Here is a 20303-nt window from a genome sequence, read left to right as displayed (position 1 = left end):
TTCATTTTGACTGTGTGTGTGTGTGTGCATGTGTTTTCCACACACAAAAAGACTAATGCTATAGAAGTCCAAATGTTTCCGGCTTGTACTAGAAATTCTGCACCAGAAAATGGAATGTGCAATGAAAAACATTATTTACTATTAATGCAATCATTTATATATCATCAAGCATTTAGATAAGTAGCATTATAATTTTCAGAATTGTATACTTACTCTTTGTCTTCTGACCAAGATACCTTGCTTTCAATCAGTCAATCATTTTATCATTTCAGTTTGGTATCTACAATATTTTCCCTCTGTTTTATCCTGTAGATTTGTCTCCGGTGGTTTTGGCAGAGCTGGTTGTCAGAATTCGCTCTACCAGAATGAAGCTGTTGATGGCTGATGCCATATTCAGGAATCTTTGCTGCAGAAATGGATACACAGTTGTGGATGAACCCCTCTCGCTCAAGAAAATGGTGAGTGTGTATTTATTTATTGTTCTTCACTCAATCCCCCATTACTTACCCACAGGAAACCTCATTGCTTTCATCAGTCTTGTATTCATGAAAGTCTTTGTTGTAATTTGAGTCATGCACCTCTGACTTGTATGAAACCAAACAGCCATGTGCTGCTTAGTTTAGTTTAGTTTAGTTTAGTTTAGTTTTAGCTGAAATAATCCTCTGACTTTGAATGTGAGTTTGGCAAAATAAGAGATTGCAAGATCTGAAAATGCTGATAAAACATCACAAACACACACACCAGATGTTAAGCATAAGGTAACTTGGCAATGTGAAAATTGGTTCGGATTATATCACAGTTCTCTGCCACAGAGACAAAGGTGCCTGATGTGGTCGACCCATTATATCACATAGCAGTTGAACATCTGGCTGTCTCACACACACTTGGAGTTTTTGTGCCTCCTTAGTCCCCAAAAGACACTCAAGCTTTGTGCGTAAAGGCACCGTATAACCTTGTGTGTGTCTGTGTGTGACTTCTGACAGGTGCTGTCGTACCTGCCTGCTCTAGGAAGTTTGGCTCAGGGTCCCATCAGGGCCCACCTCAAAACTGGATGCACCAGCCAGGGGACTGCCTGCAGGTCAGTTACACCACTGTTTGTCGATACGACTGTTGGTCTCTCAGGTACATATTCACAAGAGCCCGAAGCAAAAGTGACTCTGATGTTACCTCCTTATTAGGCTTTGACTGAATAGCTACCATTATGTTAAAGAAATAGTTCACTCTAGAACGAAATTCAGTCATTATCAACTCACCCTCATGCTGATGAGAAGTCCGGTGTAGTTTCTTATTCCTCAAAGTGCAGCTGGAGACCCGCGGGGTACCCTCAGGCAGCAATAATCCATATAACGAGCGTAAATGGCGTCCGAGACGAAAAGGTCCATAAAACTACACAAAAACTTTGTAATATTCCTCCATACTGCTCGTCCGCTGCAATCCAAGTGTCCTGAAGTGGCGACATCCAGAGTTTACTCGAAACGATGTCATTTAGTACATTTTTATAGCCTAAACAGTCACTATACTATATTTGCCTGGAGGCACGCTCCCGCGTGCACGCTAGGGATGCAACAATATTCAATATTTTATCGAACCGTTCAGTATGCCCTTTTAGGTTCAATACACAAAGGCAAACAATACAATACAACACAGTACAATACAATACTACAATAATGTTTGCTGTTTAACTTGATTGGATACTGCATATGTTTATTATAGAAGGCAATTAAGATAAGTGTTACATTTTTATAATAAGGTTTGTGGTTTGACTATATCTGCTTTTGATTATTTTTACATGCAATATTGCCTTTGCTAGTGTGAGTAGTTTTATATTAAGATATTGAAACCGCACCGTTACCGTGGCCCAAAAACTGTGATGCATACTGAACTGTGGGAAAACTCTACCGTTGCGTCCCTAGTGCACGCGAGTCTCCCTCACAGCGTTTGCACTACGGAAGCCGCGCGGGACAAGATCAACGAGACTCGCAATAGATACACATCGGTATTTACATCCAGCTGTGAGTTTCAAAATTTCAAATCACTAGTGCAGGCAGATCCTCTTGTGTTTGTGTGTCGCTCGGTCGCTCACAGCTGGATCTTTATAAGCAATGTAATTTTGGGCGATCGCCACAAGGTCACCATGGTAGCAACTTGTCAATCACAAAGTAGCCATGCCCTAAAGCATTCTATGCTTTATCTTCTGTTCTACTTTAAATGGTACCATAATTTACAAACTGAGTATCGTGCTGTTTTGAAGAAGACTCGAAACTATCGATTGAGACCATAAACTCATTAGGAAACAGTGTACTGAGGTCATAAATAAAGTGAGAAGTAGGCTTATTTTCTCATAAGCTTACATACAATCAGACTTCTTTTTGAAACCAGTGGAGTCGCCGACTGCTGGTCATTAGAAAGAATGCATGTGTAAGGCACATTGGCTTCCCTTTTTAGATCAAGTGTCCACTTCTTTTATACTGTCTATGGTCACTGCTTTTCCTTTCATCGTGGCTTGTTGCTTTCCAAAAAGTTGGATTCTAGGGTGTGTGGCAGCATACATGCTACTGGTCAGATTTCACAGAAGCTGTGTAATAAAATCTTCCACGGTCTGTTATCTTCTCAAATTAGCTGTATCCGTCAGAACTATTCAACCGGCTGTCTACTCCGCCGCCATTGTCAGTTCGCCACCCATAGATTTAAAGATAAAGGCAGCATGAGGCAAAACGGGTGAAAGTGTACAGGCCCGATGAGAAATGTGAAGAACAAAGGAACACCTGGAGAGAGGATGAGTGTGGGTGGGTGGGTGTGTTGGTGGGTGGGGGTGAGGAGCAGAGATGCATGAATGGAGGGACTGAGGGAAAGCTGGAGAGAGGCAAATGGAGGTCAGACGGAGCGTGAGGAGTTGGCATGTGATGGGTCATGCCCAGGTCTGATCCTATCAGTGTGTGCTGGCTGACAGGAGGGGTGCAAAGGGAGGTTAGACCCCTCCTCACACACACACACACAGAGCGCTGAGTCTGATTTGGACAGGAAGCCGACAGATAGACAGACTAGGATATCCCATCAGGCTTTTGTGTCTTCCCTCACGACCACCAGCTCTCAGCCTTCACCCCCACCTTCTCCACCTCTCTTGATCTGCCCTCGCATACTAAATCCCTCTTTGAATTCAATCACACACACACTCTCCATACTCCGTATCAGACATCTGCTACTCCACCAGCAGGTAGTTGGCCTGGAGAAAGCAGGAGCCACCAGGGAGCAGGTTCATGTGAAGGCTACTGGTTCATGCCCTGACCAGATCCCCTCTACCCATCACTGGTCTCTTTCTACTTTCTGCTCTCCCCACAGTTTAAAGGGTTTAGTTTATTCTGACATAGACACGCGAAGAACAGGAAAAAAACAAAACAAGGAATGCAATCTGTGCGGATGAGATAAAGAAATGCCAAAGGGCATGTAAAATCATTTGACCCTGAAAGAAAGAATGACATCAAGATGACAAAGCATGTGATAAATCGAGGACAGAAACCAAAAGAAAATCGTGTTTCCTCGTGTTTCATGGTCGGATCCGTGATGTTATACGTATTCTGAGCGATGTCGACACTCTTAATCAATTAACGCATTTTATGTTGAAGTGTTTCGTCTGACACGGTCCTCAATCTCCAAGCATTTTCAAGACAATTCTCTGTTTTTGGATACTGCTTTGACTGTAAAATTTAAATATTTTTATGTAAGAAATCAGCTATATTTGTTGTGCTTGTACTCTGCTTTAAATAGCACACATCTGATGATGGCTTCACTGTGTTTTTCATGTAGATGTTTCAGTTCTGTTTTTGCTTTCTTTTCAAACTGTCAGTAGAATACAAGACTGAGATAAATTCCTGGCAAGATGTTTGGTATCGTATTTATCAGAAGAGCCGGAGCAGGTCATAAAGGCTAAAAGGAGCCACGTGACCCTTTTTATCTTTCATTTCTGGCTGTTAGAACGCATTAGGTTGTTTTACTGTGACTTGAAGGTGCTGTATATGTGAGAGATGGCGAGTGTGCTTCTTCTGCACCAACAGACAGGCTGGCATCAGGGCACACGTCCAAGCCATACCAGGCTGACAGGCCGGCTGATTGACCGACTGTTTAGATGGCCGTTTGACTTGCCGGCTGGCTGCATGGCAGTGCGCGCTGTTAGCAGAAGGGAAGCTGTAATTAAATGAAGGTTTCCTCCTGCTGGTTTAATCAAGCTCTGTGCATTGCTTATCTTTTCAAGCCATTTGACTATGTCATTACTTTGGCTCTGTCTCTCCTGAACAGACCTGTATATAGTGTAACAGGATTTTTTTTAACAATCGATTATTTTGATTGAAAGAAAATTTGTATGCCAACTTTTTTTATAATCATTAATCATTTAGATTAACATTTACTTGTTCCAGGTTCTTAAATTGAAGGACTTGCTGCTTTTCTTTGTCATTTATGATCAGAAACAGAAGAATCTTTGGGTTTTGGAATGATGGTTGGACAACAAAAGCAGTTTAAATCCTTCACTTTGGGCTCTGGGAAATCTTATAGACCAAACGATTCATTATGAAAAATATCCGGCAGATTATCGATAATGAAAATCATTTGTTGCAACCCTATAGTGGAGACGGTTTAAAGTGGATGAGTTTTCATTTTTGGTAGAATTAAATGAAGTAGATAATGTAATGCATAGCTTTTTCTCGTTGTGGCATTCGACATGCACTTCCCCATCACTTTATTGCATTATTGCAAACAAGTTTCTTGAGAGTCGGCCTCCAAGGGCACATGTTGCCCCAGGCCCAGAATTGATATCTGGGCCACTGACAGCATGCTGGCCTCCTAAAGAAGACCAGGGGGGAAGGAGAGACCAGGGCGTATACAAGCCAAGTACTGTCAACCTCCACTGCTGCCAACCTATATGGACAGGGGACACTTGGGTGAAGTGGTTCGAGATGAGAAGTGGTCCGCCCTTGTCCCAGACACTCTTATGGACTCTCTTATGCACACACACACATACACATACACACAGAGCTCGTCTCATCTCTTCTCAGCCTTGTCCCTGCTAATAACAAGCAACGTGACAGGACGTGTGTTTCCTCCTCACTGCTGGGAGCTTCTTCCTGGCTTCTGAACAAGCCAATTACCAGGGAACAAGCCTCTTCCCTGTAATACGGATGGCACTCCGCTTCAATGCGGCGCACACGCACGTGCACAGACGTATACACTCCAGACACCTGTCAGGCTTCATGCAGGCAGATCTCCCATACCCACTCACAGGACTAGTGACAGCCCACAGCTATTAGCACGCCACTACTTTGAAGAGGCTTCACTTTCTTTTACTAGTTATTCCTCCTAATGTGCTTGCTCACATCGAATTCTCCGTCTGTGCGTTTGAGGCGTTAAGTGGGAGGAAAAGTGCTTTGGAGACGGGAATGGAGGATTGGGTGTGTGAAGTGTGTGTGTGGCCAACACAGTAGGGGTTTGACAGATATTGTCAGATTTCATATGAAATGATATAGCGCCACGAGGGATTCATTTGCTAATGGCACTTTTCACAGCACAGAGATGCCCGTTCCACTTTCTATACCACCAGGTCTCCTCGCTGTCATGCTGCTATGGTCACTCATTGAAACTTTGGACTTGTAAATGTGAATCATGGGCTCTCTTATTGAATTAGGTTTCGCACACACACACATAGATTTTCTCATAACCCCTTTGACCATGTCCTTTGTCTCCTTACAGTGCTCAGAGCTCTTTGGTGAATGGAACAAGCCCGGAGAAAGAGAACATCCCCAGAGGCTTGAACAGAGTCAACGCAGCAGGTACAGCACACACACACACACACACACACACACACACACACACACACACACACACACACACACACACACACACACACACACACACACACACACACACACACACACACACACACACACACACAGCTGCTTGGAAGTATAGCTGCACATTTGCAAGGAGCGGACTTTTAATGGACTGATGCACTGCACTAGGTCATCAGTAAAGAGGAACATGATAGCTCTGTCATCACTTTCAGTTTAATGAAGAGCACATAATGTATGGAAAGAGTGATTGATTTGCATCGGACCATGCTTCCATCTAGTCAGCTGTAAGAGCGACTTGGCTGCATTATTCAGCCTGTCGTGTATGTTTGGGGCCGAGTTTGGGCCACATTACCACCTCTGTATTACGCCTCCTCCTCCCCTTGTTCTATTTGCTTTGAAACGCAACACTCCGCTCTTTGTTTTCTTTTTCCTCATGTCTTATTCACCTTTTTAAAAAAGTAATACATAAGTAAGTGGCACACAGGAATAATGGCTTTCTCAAGCAAAACAATACCACATATTAGTACGCGGCAGAGTGTGCCTCAGATCTCCATTTTAGAGATATTAAATGCAGCAATTAGGGGAGCGCTGCAGATATACAGCGGCTGCACTGGTGGAACTTCCTGCAATTAGAGGCATGGCACTCTATGTGAACTCTCGAAGGTGTCAGAGCTCATATCTCCCCCCTCCACCTGATCAGAAAGGCCCTGTGCCGGTATGAAGGAGGGGTGGAGGGTAAAGGAGTGGTGGAGTGGGAGAGGCAAGAGACTCAAGGCTGTTGGCATGTGTTGTTTTTCCACTACGTGATCTCTATACCGATGCGGTCGGCATTAATTTTTGATGAACCATCGGCACAGCATCCTCCCCTCTCGCCCTCTCATCCCATCCCATCTCACCCCATTCTCTCCCTCCCTCCCTCCCTCCCTCTCTTTCTCTTACAGGCTTTTTTCCCCCACATATGTAAGCTCACTTTCTTATATGCTGCACTTTTTTTTGCTTTGGAGCATCTGTCTCGCCTCCTGGAACTTCAGTATCTTTGTCAAAGTAGCTCAGAGGGGTTGAGGGATTTGGGATGAACCTCTCTTATTCAGTTTCCGTATTTGCTTCTCGAGGCTCAGCAGATATTTCAATCTAAATCAGCCTCAATATACTGTATGTAGATTGTCAAACAAGACCTGCTGTGCGTGTGTGTGTGTGTTTGCTTTTCGCTTCATGTCACCCTGGATCAAAGTGTAAAACAAACATTGTAACTGCATAGTTGATTGCACAGTTATAGAACTTGTAGCAACTTTATCAAGCCCTAAGAATTAAGTATTCAAGAAGTCGGTGCTTTGATAGATGATGTAAATGATAAATGTTACTCTTTTTCAATCAAAATATATTTAACACACTTGATATTGGCTAAAATAAACTCACCACAATGTCCATTAGTAGCTGCTCTGGAATTTTCGATTGCACCAGCTGGTCTTCCTCAGCAAATGAAGTTTACTAAGTTGTCAGGCAGCAACATTTGTCATCATGTCAGTATTTGAAGGACTTCTCATATGCGTTTTTCTAACCAGTGATTTGCAGTGAATATTGATTCTAATCTGTTCCTGATCACTCATAACATTCCTTTTGCACCTCTATGTGCCATCAGAAATAAATACGTTCACACTAGGGCTGTCATGATATCAGAACTACACGATTATGTGGCCAAACCAATTCACAATAATGATATTTTTGTCTATATATTTTATCTATATAAATTTAAAAAAAAAAAAAAATGCTAGCAATCAAATCTTTAACTTTGTTTAGTCTGCGCTGTGTTTTTTTGGCAGATAAATTACCCTCAAAATGCGAGTATAGGTAGGTGGAGAGAGTCTGTAACCATAACTTTTAAAAAGGTGTACAGAAAGAACAATTGCGCTCCATTACTAGTTACAGTTACAGTGCAGTGGAGAGTTCCGGCAATGCAAGACTATATCATGTATAACAGTTAGATGACAGAAGCAAAACATTTCTGTGGCTTTTACATTACATTTAAAGTAGGGATGTCCCGATACGACTTTTTCACTTCCGATACGATACCGATATTGTAGCCTTGAGTATTGGCCGATACCGATATCAATACGATACGATATAGGCACGAATCATACATATATTTATTCCTTATTTTGTTGTGTGGAATGTTAGAAAAGGCTTGATAAAGTGATGTTACTGTTACTGTTACTGATGTTGTAGTGATATAACAGAAAACAATAGTCAGCAACAGTAGGTATAGGAAAAACTGACCCATTTATTATTAACCAATTGGTTACATAAATTTTAACCTAGCGTTTAAACCCGACATTACTCACCACCGACAGGGGCTGGTCATCAAGCACAATAAACTGGGCTATCTTCTCTGTTATGGCCATTGCCTTTTTGCTGTCCCGTGGTAGTTTGTCACGTCTTGCAAAGCTTTCGGCCAGCGTGGGTTGCTGAAGCGAGCCAGAGGCTTGTTGCTTCGCCTTGCTGCTCTCGCGAAAATCCTCATGTTCTTTTTTGTGGTGTTTTTTCAAATGTGCGATGAGGTTGCTTGTATTGAACCTTCCCGGTTCTGTCCCTCCACGGGACACTTGCGCCTGACAAATGTTGCATTTAGCTGCAACGTCTTTGTCCGAGTTTACGGTAAAATACCTCCACACAGCCGACATCACTACACCTTGCTGCAGGCACACACGTTGTCGTTGTTGTGATCACGTGGGCTGTGCATGCTGGATCAGAGACGCTCTTCTTCCGCGGCCGGCACCAACGTTAATTAAGGGGCATTACCGCCACCTACTGTGTTGGAGTGTGATCAAACCAGAGTCACCTATTATAGAAGTGCTGGAGCGGTAAATGGACAGCTTATATCGGAGCGTTTATATCGGAGTTTTTAGATTCAGTCCGATAAAATCCGATATTCACTTTTTTGGCTGATATCGGACTGATTTCCGATATCAATATCGGATCGGGACATCCCTAATTTAAAGTACATTAAAGATGCTACAAAAAACTTTCTTTTGTTTTTGTTGATTCTGGTGACCCCTGTGGACAAAAGCAGTACGGGCACCACCACCTCCTGTCTGAAGCAAGTAAAAGAAAGATGCAGCGTACTTTTAATACTATTTTCTCTTTTTTAAACACAGCTGATTGTGGGATGCATGGCGATGAGGTAATGTCTCTATTTGTGGCTACGTAAGATTAGTAACTATAATATAATGATGGTGAAACAAAATGTGTCTTCGCGATCCCTCGATTCATGCGCAGCACATGACGAGTCAAAAATAGTTTTAATTTTTATCAGACCAAGTCAGAGTCAGACCTGTTGACAGGCATTAAGAATAACTGAACACTTCACTAACTATACAGAAAAAGCCAATCTTGTCGCTAATGACCTTGTTTGCTTATGTAGGACATATAGAAGCATAGCATCATTTTAAACTGAGACTGTTCCATAACCATTTTAAACCTCCTTGTAGTGTATTTAAGCTTTCATATTAAGGATTTGCATAGCACTATTAAAGAGATATTGTGTTTGCGTCATATAACTTCCTGCTGGTAGGTAGGATGACATAACGGCTCGACTGATTAAATGAACGTATCTCACATTAAAATCTCCACAAGTGGAATGTTACAATAATGGTCACTTACGTTAATGCCAGTAAATTCTTTTGAGGCGCGGCGAAAGCTGCAGTAAGCTTGATCTGGGGGAAATAACGTGCTGCCAGCGACAGCAGTAGTCTTCAAATAGTTTTAAATACATCCAATAACTGGCACAGAATACCTTTCTAACACATTCCTCACAAATAGCATTGTTACAGGCTTCCAGCAGCTTTCTGGTCCAGAGATCGGCGGGCCAAGTGACACTTTACAGGAGCATAGCAAGCAGACTGAGGGATATAAAGAGCAACACATACATTTAACTTTTCTATTAAAGTGTGAAACGGGGGATTTATAGAAAAGGACAGGCGGATTTATCCTTTCCGTGCTTGTAAATGCTGAGCATGCAATTACCCCTATAATAGAGGCGTTGTGTCCAAATTGGGGCCATTAAAGTGATTTAACAGTGCGTGGATTGGTCCTGGCATTTGCGAGGATGTGTACACATGGGGTGTAGGGGAATGGGTGTTTAATCACATCGTTTTAGAGCCCGGTAATAGCACAGCAGCCCATGTAGAAAACTGATGTGCCACACAGTACAGCTTACTCATTTGGGACTGTAGTTGGGACTGGGCTCCACCCTCTATTTGAGTGTTGTTATATTTTTAGACTGGAAATATTGGTTTGCTTCATTGATTGATGTCATAATTGTTTCGGAGTGTCTGCTTTCTGATGTTGCGCTCGCAAACAACCATGCACTGTTGTGTGTAAATTCATTTGATTTTTAGAGTGAAACATATAAGTGGGTTATTGCACCGGACAGTAACCCTCATTTTCCAGTAGAATGTGTCTGAATGTTATCTTTGCTGACATTTGCAAAGGTTCATGGCAAGTTTGTTTGTTTGTTTGCAATATAAAATCCTTTATTTTAGTGATTTCATTCTTCTTCTTTTTTTTTTTAAGCATTCAAATTGTCAGACAAGTATTTTTCCAGGGTTTGAAGTAAGACATTACTGATTCATCAAGGAATGCATACTATAAGCATGCATACATACTATAAATTTCTTTAATTGATAGTCAGCTGCCTGAACAATCAATTATCAGCTAATCATTAATAATATATTAAATATGTTGGATGTTTTTCCAGTAGATATTGTTTCAACTGTTGACATGTATTCTCATCTGCTGTATGTCTGATATGAAATCAGAATAGGCTACATGTGGAGTTAAAAGAACAGACGTTAAAGTAAACACAAAGTTACTTGAATGATAAACTAAATAACACAAAATAATAGTTTTATTCAATGTCTGTCACTGTTCAACAACTGGACCAACAAAATCCAATCATGTTAAGGCTACTAAATAGCTAAAATGAAAGGATAGTAGTTTGTGTAGAATGTCTTCTTGTATTTTTTAAATGACAAATTACTTTTAATTAAATACATTTTCTAATGCCAGTATTTTGTATTTAATACTATTTTATTGATATATTTGATAAGCAAGTATTTGTAATTTGTAACAATGTGTAGGTTCATACATTTTTAATCTGTGAAATTCTTAACAGTGATCCATGGTTTTCACTATGGCTGTAATGTGTTTGTTCGGTGTTGATCTTGTACATTTGTAGAGGCTTGTGCTGCAACATTTCTACATGTAATGTGCAGGGAAATATTATAATATGCTGTATGTACAGTATGTATTGTGTTATTGCTTCTGAAGTGGACATAATCAGCACTAGAAAAAGTAGGGATGCGAAATATGGATTTCTTTCAGCCAACCATTAATCGCCTGCTTCTCTTGGCTGATACCGATAAGATAACTGATCATTTTTGTATATTTTAAAGAAGTTTAGAACCCTGTGTTTATTCACACCTGCGGGTAAGGAAGGCTTAGATGTGCTGAGCAAAAATGGATGATTTAATATTCCAAAACTCTTATAACATTTGTTGTGTTAAAACTTGTGGACTTTTTTTTCTCCTCTTGTAAGCCTTAGGGGACATGTATTGTGTGCTGCGCTTGTTGTTGTTGTTGTTCTTTTTTTCTTCTTCTTCTTCTTCTTCTTCCTAGTCTTCTTCTTCTTGTCTGGGTTTATTGGCGGATCACAACTGTAAAAGTGCATTTCCCCACCTACGGTGTTAGACTGTGATGCAGTGCTTGTTAAGTCTATGAAAGCAATTTGGCTTTGTGTTATCGTCTAGGAATTCCAACAATACGATAAATGGCTGATGACAGATATTTGCCATTATCAAGCGGCCAATTTATCGGTCTGATATCATCTCATAGAAAAAAAGTGTGCATTTCAAAACTTTAAACTTGCCACTTTAAGTTCTGCTTGTTAGGTTTTGCATCACATTTCTAGGGAGAACATAAAAGATTTTCTTTTTTGATAAAAAAAAAAAAAAAACTTCCATTTTCCTGTTTTCTCTTTCTTCCACTCTCAACCTCTTTACCAGTGGTGAATGGCATTTAATGCATCCTCTGCATCCTCAAAGACACCTCCAGGAAGAAAGGAATTCATCAGAATGAATAGGAGGCAGCATTTTTAATATTGCCCTCATATGCTTTGAAATGCAAGAAACCCTTTCACTCTCTTCTCCACCGTTTCTTCTTTCTTGTCCCCCTGTTTTCTCCCCTCCCCTCTCCTCCTCCACCACTTTTTGCCCCAGTCTGTGCTCTGTGCGCACTGGAGTGGAGCCCCTGTACAGGCGTGGCGTCCTGGGGAGAGCTAGTAAAGCATTTATTATGGGCTTTGCAGTTCTGTATTATACTGGCAAGCACAGAGCCACTCATGCTTGGCCTTTAACTTCCCTCTGAAGTTCAGCCATACATGAAAAGAGGGGGCTCTGGCCCGCTAATATATTCCTGGTTTAATATTGTATCAGGAAAGAGTGAGGGACAGGGTAAAGATGAGGGGGAAAAAAAGGGAAGAGGGGAGAAAAAAATTGTGTTCAAAAATGTAAATGGAATCCATGAGAGGGTTATTCCATGCCTGTTCACTGGTAGTTTGCTGATTAAATATCACGTGGTGACACTGGCAATGCCCAGCGGAGCTTTTGAACCCTGGATCTGTGAAGAATCCTTTTCGAGGCTTTGTGCGTGGGCTGTCTAGCATAACTTCCTCTCAAGTAACAATATAGGGACGAGCGGACAGGAAGCAGGACCGCTTTCTCACCGCTACATTCATTCACTCGCCGACTGCCCCGATATCAACTTTGTTGGGCTCGGGGTGTAAGTGGAAAATCTCTGTGTCTATAAAAGAGGAGAAGAGCGAAGCGAATTAGCCCAACTATCCATCTTTAATTTTTTTTTTCCTTCCATTTTTTTTTTTCCCTTGAAAGATCTCCCCCCTTTTTCTCATCACTCTTCTTAAATCGCATCCTCATTGGCGGGTCGTACTTTTTAGGTCAGGCGCTTTTTTTTTGGTGTTTGGGGACATTTCTGTGGTATTTTATTGGTGTGTTCACCATATGGAGGGGGACAATGGGCAGGACATCGGGCACACCCTAATTTTTGGATTTCTCTCTTCCGCCTCTTCTCTCTTTTGGGTGTGTTTGTCCGTTGTGTGTCCTGGTCGAAGGAGAGACCCTCCTCCACAGAGCTTGCAAGAGGAACCAAGTGGAAACAGTGCTTCAGATCCTGGCGCTTCCTGGCACGGACGTCAACGTTAAAGGTAAGACTTTCTTCTTTCTCTGTAACCTCAGTCTCACCGTCATCTCACTTCACTCCCACTGTTTGCTCTGGGGTTTCCGAAGAGCGATTAACACTGGAGAAAAAAAAAGAGTAGAGAAGAAATAGGAGTGTGTGTGCGTCATCATTGAGGTTAACCTTCAGCTAAAATGTAAAGGGTGTGTCTAGGAGGAGCGGGATGGGTTTGGAGACTCAGATTTATAGCTTTATGGTGACTTTGCTAAGTGAATTGGATGCCTTTTGATATTTCAGAGTGACTTTCTTTTGTCCCTTTAGGTCAAATATAATGACTTGCCCTCCTTTTATTGAAATGTGCTGTTTCAAAGGGTGTCTCCGATTTTGCAGTTGCCCTTTGCGTCTCAGTAAGGGGCTTACGTAAGAGCTGATGTCCAAAATATGATTAGGCAGAACTACGTGCTAAATGGTCAAATTATCGCTGTCACTTTGTAGTTGTCTTCCAAAACGAGGCCCGTGTTAACTGAGGCAAATCATTTCCGTTGGAGTCCGAGCAGTTCCCCATTATTCCATTTTATTCTTTAGGATTTGTTTAACCATGGCCGTTTAAGTTCGTAACTAACGCTTTTAAAAATGATCGACTGAAGTATTTTAATGCTCCATAAAATGCAGATTTTTGTATAATTGTTTAAGACACGGACAGGGATTGGTAACCTGTTTCCTGTTACTCCCAAACAATCATTTTAAACAGCGGTTTTAAGAATAGCTAATCAGTCTTTAGCAGCCTAATGTGCTTTGTTTTCAGCCAATGGAAAAAACAATGATAAAAAAAATATTTGTAATTTGTCTTTTGTCAATTTCGCCCAATTTTGGCACAGAATTCCTCCAGTTAGCGCCTGCTAGCTTATTTGCTAGCCACTCAGAGCTAACCAACAACTTAGCCGCAACCAGGTGGGTTAGCCTGCTCATGCCACAAATCTCTCCAAATATTAAATCTGTCATCAGGACTCTCCAGTAAAACATTGTCCAATACATATATTCACCTGCTACATACTTAAAATACTTTTCCACCATTTTCCATGTAAATTCTTGGAAGAACGTCAAGTCTTTAAATATTAGACATCTTTTAAATATATATTTAACCAGTTTACCTGAAAAGATATCAGATAACAGTTTGTTTTTCTCCAGATAATTCACCTTTCCTATTTAATTGTGTTTTTGTTTGTGTGTTCTTGTTTTGATGACCTTGTAGACCATGCAGGCTGGACGCCTCTGCACGAAGCGTGCAACCACGGCAGCACCGCGTGCGTGGAGGCTTTGCTTCGTCACCACCCCGCCCCTGTGCTCAATAACCAGGTGGGTGGAGTCAGTCCGCTGCACGACGCCTTGCTAAACGGACACATGGACATCGCCAAAATGCTACTGGAGCATGCAGGTGGGTGAACTTCACCAATACTTTAGCGTAATCTGATGTGTAATCTGATGTAAAGCATCACACAACATATAGGTGTTATAAAATGTAGCTAACACTATTAAAACTAATTAACTCCAGTGTTATCTTTATAGCCAAAAAGTACTATTTTACCAAGTAATATTGCTCTTTAATGTGGTTGCTAAGCAGCACATCAGTACTTACATGAGGGGTCGTGTTTTGCAAAGGTTGAGAATATATTTGTGGTGGTTTGCCCTCAAGGTGGTGAACGCCAACATCCACACTTTAGAGTTGGCTGCAGCTTTGCATACATTTATGAACTCAGTTGTGAGGAGAGTCATTCTTCTAATTTGTAAAGTGGATTGATGGATGGAAGCACATTAATGCACCATTCTGACAGACTTTTCAGTCAGTCTCAAAGATGTATAGTAAACATACATAAATGGATTTATATGAAAATGTGCACCTTTGTGTATCTAGGTGCATATATATAAGGTTAGGCTATTGCTTTAAACTTTTCTCTGCCAATCTTTCATTATGTTAATGTCAGTTGTGTCTGTATTTCCTTTTATAAGTTGAAACCGTGACACTGATATTGGTCTCAGTACCATTACTCAGGCAGGTTCAATTAAAAACTCCTCCTCTAACTGTATGCTACATGTTTGTACATTTCCTAATTGGATGGGATATACTCAACTGTTTTCATGTCTCTATGCAATCCATCTTCCCTGAAACGATTCATTAAACCAAATGGTCCCCGTCACACTGATGGAATCATATAATGTTAAAATAAAACACCTTTAACTTGTCTAGCCAGTTGGCTGCCAAGAGAGCTAATCTGTAGAATTAGCCATTTAGCTAATGATTTACTACAGTGGTGGGCGGCGTGTCACTGCTGCTGTAGCCAAGACAAGCTTTCAATTTAATGTAGCCAACAAATGTAGCGGAGCTTACTGACAGATTGAATGCTGCTTTCGACCTTATTAGCAGGGGCAGTTTTATCTTAACTAGCCTCCTGCTGGAGGAGGGGACCTGTTGATGGTGAGGCTTTTAAAGGGCCACTCCACTGATTTTACACATCAAGTTAAGTATTTACTGTTCAGCCTGTGGAAGCTGTTGTATAATGTCTTCTCCAAAGTCTGAAAAAATCACCCTGATGTCGTCTTGCATAAATCCTACCTTACAGACTTGGCCCATGTAGTTTGAAAGACATTTTCATAGCGGTGGGCATTTTGACAATTTTAGATTGTGATCAATTCTAAAGGCATCCACAGTCTACTCATCAGGTGAATTGAAGAGATTGTGGTGTTGAATGTCCTCATACTTCTGTTTTTCAAACTTCCCATAATCTCACTGACTACTTGGACAAATTAATTGCTCTTCCTTGGGTGACGTATCGTAAGTAATGCAACGTGAGTTATAGCTAGCGGCATGGCAGAGGAGGAGCTTGTATAAAAAATGAACTATCTTTCATGTATTATTGTGTTTAAATGGTGCAAATGGAGAAATCCATAGGATATAGGATAATTGAAGTCTGGCTGCAGTCTACAGGGTATTTTATAATTAAGAAAAAAGATTGCAATTCAGAATTTGACTGAGATTATGATCAAAACATTTGTGATATGTCCAGACTGCCTAACTCTGCATGGGCATTTACCCAGCATGAAGGATCGGACCAAAGATGCTATTGATTTACATTATGGAACATGTAGGATGAAGGGTTTTTTAGGCTTGAGCCATACTACAGATTAAAAGTTTGTCTCTTGCCTTTTTTTTTTATTGTTCTTAACCTTTATCTAACCAGGATAGGTCCCATTGAGATTAAAGGCCCTGACACAGCAGGTCAACATCGGGCATTGTCAGGGCTGTCAGTGAGCATCCGTGGCTCTAGTCGGTGCGGTGTGTCCCATGCTGTCGGCACTGTAAGGCTCTTGATGGCAGCTTTTTGGTTGACTGAGCATGTAGAATTGGCGGCTCGTCTGTGATAGAAATCACTCTGATTGGCTGTTCAGGTAAGCGGATCAGTGCACAAAAAGAGAAACAGAAAAAGAAAGGATGATTTCACCCATTAATGCGGTTTCTCCTTACGTTTCGCCCTCTTCCTCTTTGCCAGTGCCATTTGCAACTTTAATCAAACATATTCTACATTAGAAGCATCTGGATTAGTGATAGTGGTGTTAAAAATTGCTGCTTAATCATAACACTGATTTGTATTTCATCCGAGAGGTGTTTCCTTTCACGCAGGCGCAGAATGTATGAGCTCGTTGGCCGCTGGCAGCAGTATTTGCGGTGTGTTCAAGTGCGGCTTTTTGGGCGATACACAGGAGACGTAAGGCGACACTACAGTCGGCCATCGGTGCAGCAAGTTCTTTGATACGAAACAAAAAATAGACAATATTACAATTTCTAACTTCCCATAGAACAAAGTGCAGTACAAGCCATACATTTTAAAATATATATATGAAGCGCCGACACATGTACTTTTATTGGTGGTTTTGTCTTAAAGGTCAGTTGGTGAGGATAAGACAAGACTCTGATTATTTATCTAGATAAGCTATAAAAGACAAAACTATTAGAATTGGGGTTTTTTGTTACCTGCAGCTGCACACACACACAGTGTGCCCAAGACAAACAGAATTGGTACTGGACCCCAGAGACCATCGCAGTTGTCTGCCTCTTCACTGTATGATTTCTAGATCATCTTTACCATCTCTCCCTCCGCCCCCACTGCTTGTCTTCATAATCTCCATGCAATCCTGCTCTGCAGTTTCTGTCCAAACAGATTACAGCATCACCTCATAAGATGTCTGTTAATGTCTTTTTGACAAGATTAGAGGAGTCAGGATCCGCCGCTTGCGAAATTCACATGCAGGTTTTTGTGTGAAATGTGTCACAACACAACTGGCTTGTGTGTCTGCATGTTTGCGTGCCACATACAGTCTGAGCTCAGGAGGGTTGAAGGAAGCGTGACGGGTGTCGGCGCTCAGGAGAGGTTGGCGTCGCTGCGTGCGCGGCAGCAGGTGGCAGAGGAAATGTGTGTGCGTATTTTTTTGGGCGGGGGGGAGGGTGGTAAGGGGTGTCATTCCACCAGCGTTGAACAAGTCTCCCATGTAACGTACCTCTGCCTCCGCTCACTTCTCAGTTTGACTAATTATAGTTAATTTGATTCGACTTTCCCATTAACACATGTACATATTCTGTCCTCAAAAAATAAATTAGACTGGGATTGTTTAGTCCCGGAGAGGAAACAAGAGAGCGCTCCTCTTTTTTTTTCCCCCTCCCTTCCTCAGGAACAGGAGGGAGAGCAAATTAAAAGAGGTCAGAGGAAGAAGCAGCTATCTGTATCTATAAAATTAGAAGAGGAAGAGAGTGTGTGTGTGTGTGTGTGTGTGTGTGTGTGTGTGTGTGTGTGTGTGTGTGTGTGTGTGTGTGTGTGTGTGTGTGTGTGTGTGTGTGTGTGTGTGTGTGTGTGTGTGTGTGCGCGCGCGCGTGTGTGTGCAGCAGACGTCTGGCCTGCTGTCTAGGCCAGGTCTCTTCACAGGGACAGAGCAGAGCAACAGGAATGAGAATACTCCCGATCTGAAACACCTGCAGGCTCGTACATTATACTTCTTTTTCTCACTCGCTCTCTCCTGACTGTTTGCTATTTCCTCACACCTTGATGACGGGTTGTCTAAAGGCTACAGCAGGGAGCTGATGAGGAGGTGGTCCTCTTGACTCCAGGCTATACCGTCTCTCCGTGATCCATGATGTGGTTGCCATGGACACCGTCAATAGGCCTGACTTTTTTTTTTTTTCCTTCTTTAAGTCCAAGCTGTTAACTGTGGAAAGTTTTAGCTCTGGGGCTACATGCTTAGTTACTGTAACCATCTTTATGTTGTTGTTCACTCCAGTTTTTACTTTTGTGCTTGTGGCTGCATTTCTAACACCCATACATCAGACTACTTTTTTGAATTCTCCCATGATAGTAAAACAGGATAGTGGGCCATCTGCATTCCTCTCTCTTTTTTATTTATCGTATTCCTGTGTTTTATTCTTCGGAGTGCCCGCTGCAACTCCTGAAACGATATTTTTCATTGAGGCATTCACCCTGCTGTCCTAGTTGTTTCCAGCAGACAGGCTGAAACAAGCTGCCAAGGTTTTGGTAGGCCAGAGAGGGCAACGCTGACACTGGCACACCAACAAAGCCTTTATTTGGGAGTGATCTCACCCCTTTGTAAGCCTGTCTGCTTGGAGGCCTGGGCTCTGTACGTGTTTGTGTGTGTGTGTGGTGTGTGCGCGTTTTTAGGGGTGAATTGTAAGAGGGGGAGGAAAGGACGGATCCCACCCCCAACCCCCTCTACCTCAGTCCCTCCAGGCTTATGGAGCTGGCAAGGAAAGGATGCCATGGCTGAGGGCAAGGCTGACTCTGCTCTCCTCCCCCCCTCCTACCCGTTGCCCAAGGCCCCCCCACATGACCCTGTGTATAAGTGTGTTTGTGTGTGCGTGGCTTGTTTTTACACAGTATGGAAGTGTCCTTGGCTATATATTTTGGTATATGTGTATGCATGCACAAATATTTTCCTGAATCTCGGATGCTGTAATGAGTTTATGCTGGGTTGCAATTAAGCATCTGTACGTGTGAGTGTGTGTCCGTGTTTGCGTCAATGCGTGTGTGTGTGTATGTGTGTGCTTGCCTGCTGACGCTCCCTGTGCCCCTTCCTCAGCTGGTAGGAGTGTTAAGATTTTGCAGGGTGGCCAGGGCAGCCGGTAGCCCTGATTGGAATGGAAAATGACCCGGAGCCTTTAGCTGTGCAGTTCAGACCTGGCACACAAACACACACACACACACACACACACACACACACACACACACACACACACAGAGGAGGCGTGTCGGTGAGCAAAGGGGGTGGAGAAATAAAGAAAAGAGCCTTTAAGCTGTCACCACTCGCCCCTGTGAGCGTAATCGCTGATGGCGTCCTCTCAATGCAGCCCACCGTGTTAGTAAGCACAGCCAGTCCACCTCGACTTGTAAACACAGACACATTCACACACACACTGACACACACACACATACACAGACTCATTTAGATGCTCAGAGGGGAAAGAGTATGGGAGCAGAAAGAATTGTTCAGGTGTGTGCAAATGCGTTTCTGTCGTTTCTCTTTTGTCTAATTGTTTGGCTTGAGTCAAGTTCAGAGACGGCAGGAAAGGCTGCTACATGACTGCCTCCTCGATTCCTCCCTGGATTTTTGTGCATCTCTCGTACGCACACACAAACACGGTTAATGCACAGTGCCCCGTGGTCCCTGCAGATATTAATGTGAACGAGTGTTTGTGGAGCAGAAAGATGTCATTTGCTCAGTGGCACAGGAAACACACGGTCCCCTCGGACCCCTGTAGTCAGTCATGGTTTGTCTCTGTCTGTTTGTCTATCTCTGTCATAGATACACGACACACACAAACACACACACACACACACACACACACACACACACACACACACACACACAGGTAGTGCTTTAGACACACTTGGGCCTCTTCACTGTCAGTACGGTAAAGAAAGTTCATTCTGCTCAGCACTTATTTCCCTGTGGGTCCTGAACTGGCAACTGCGAGGAGCTGAGTACTCGTACTATTAGAGGTGAGGCTGTGTTTGGAGCCCTCGGCTTCACTCGGGTGTGTTGATGTTTCAACTGCAGCTTTCTCCAGGCTGTATTTCAAGGACTTCCCTCGCTGGGAATTTTTTGACTTGATTCTCGCTTCTTTTCTCCTCTCTTCCTGCCTGTCTCTCGCTATCC

The 20303-nt window shown here is 42.4% G+C and overlaps 1 protein-coding gene across 1 annotated transcript in view; it reads left to right on the top strand.

Annotated features, from left to right (window-relative positions):
- slf1 (SMC5-SMC6 complex localization factor 1) overlaps nt 1-20303 on the top strand; it is a 37333-nt gene that overhangs the window by 5897 nt on the left and 11133 nt on the right. The window contains exons 13-17 of the mRNA XM_073466409.1: nt 313-458; nt 984-1078; nt 5740-5819; nt 13024-13116; nt 14341-14523. Of these exons, the coding sequence (XP_073322510.1) occupies nt 313-458; nt 984-1078; nt 5740-5819; nt 13024-13116; nt 14341-14523 (597 nt within the window). The remainder of the gene's footprint in view (nt 1-312; nt 459-983; nt 1079-5739; nt 5820-13023; nt 13117-14340; nt 14524-20303) is intronic.

Source organism: Pagrus major, chromosome 5, assembly GCF_040436345.1.
Source record: "Pagrus major chromosome 5, Pma_NU_1.0".
In the NCBI taxonomy this organism is placed as follows: domain Eukaryota; kingdom Metazoa; phylum Chordata; class Actinopteri; order Spariformes; family Sparidae; genus Pagrus; species Pagrus major.
Note: the sequence above shows the minus strand (reverse complement) of the source record. Positions and strands in the feature narration are given on the sequence as shown.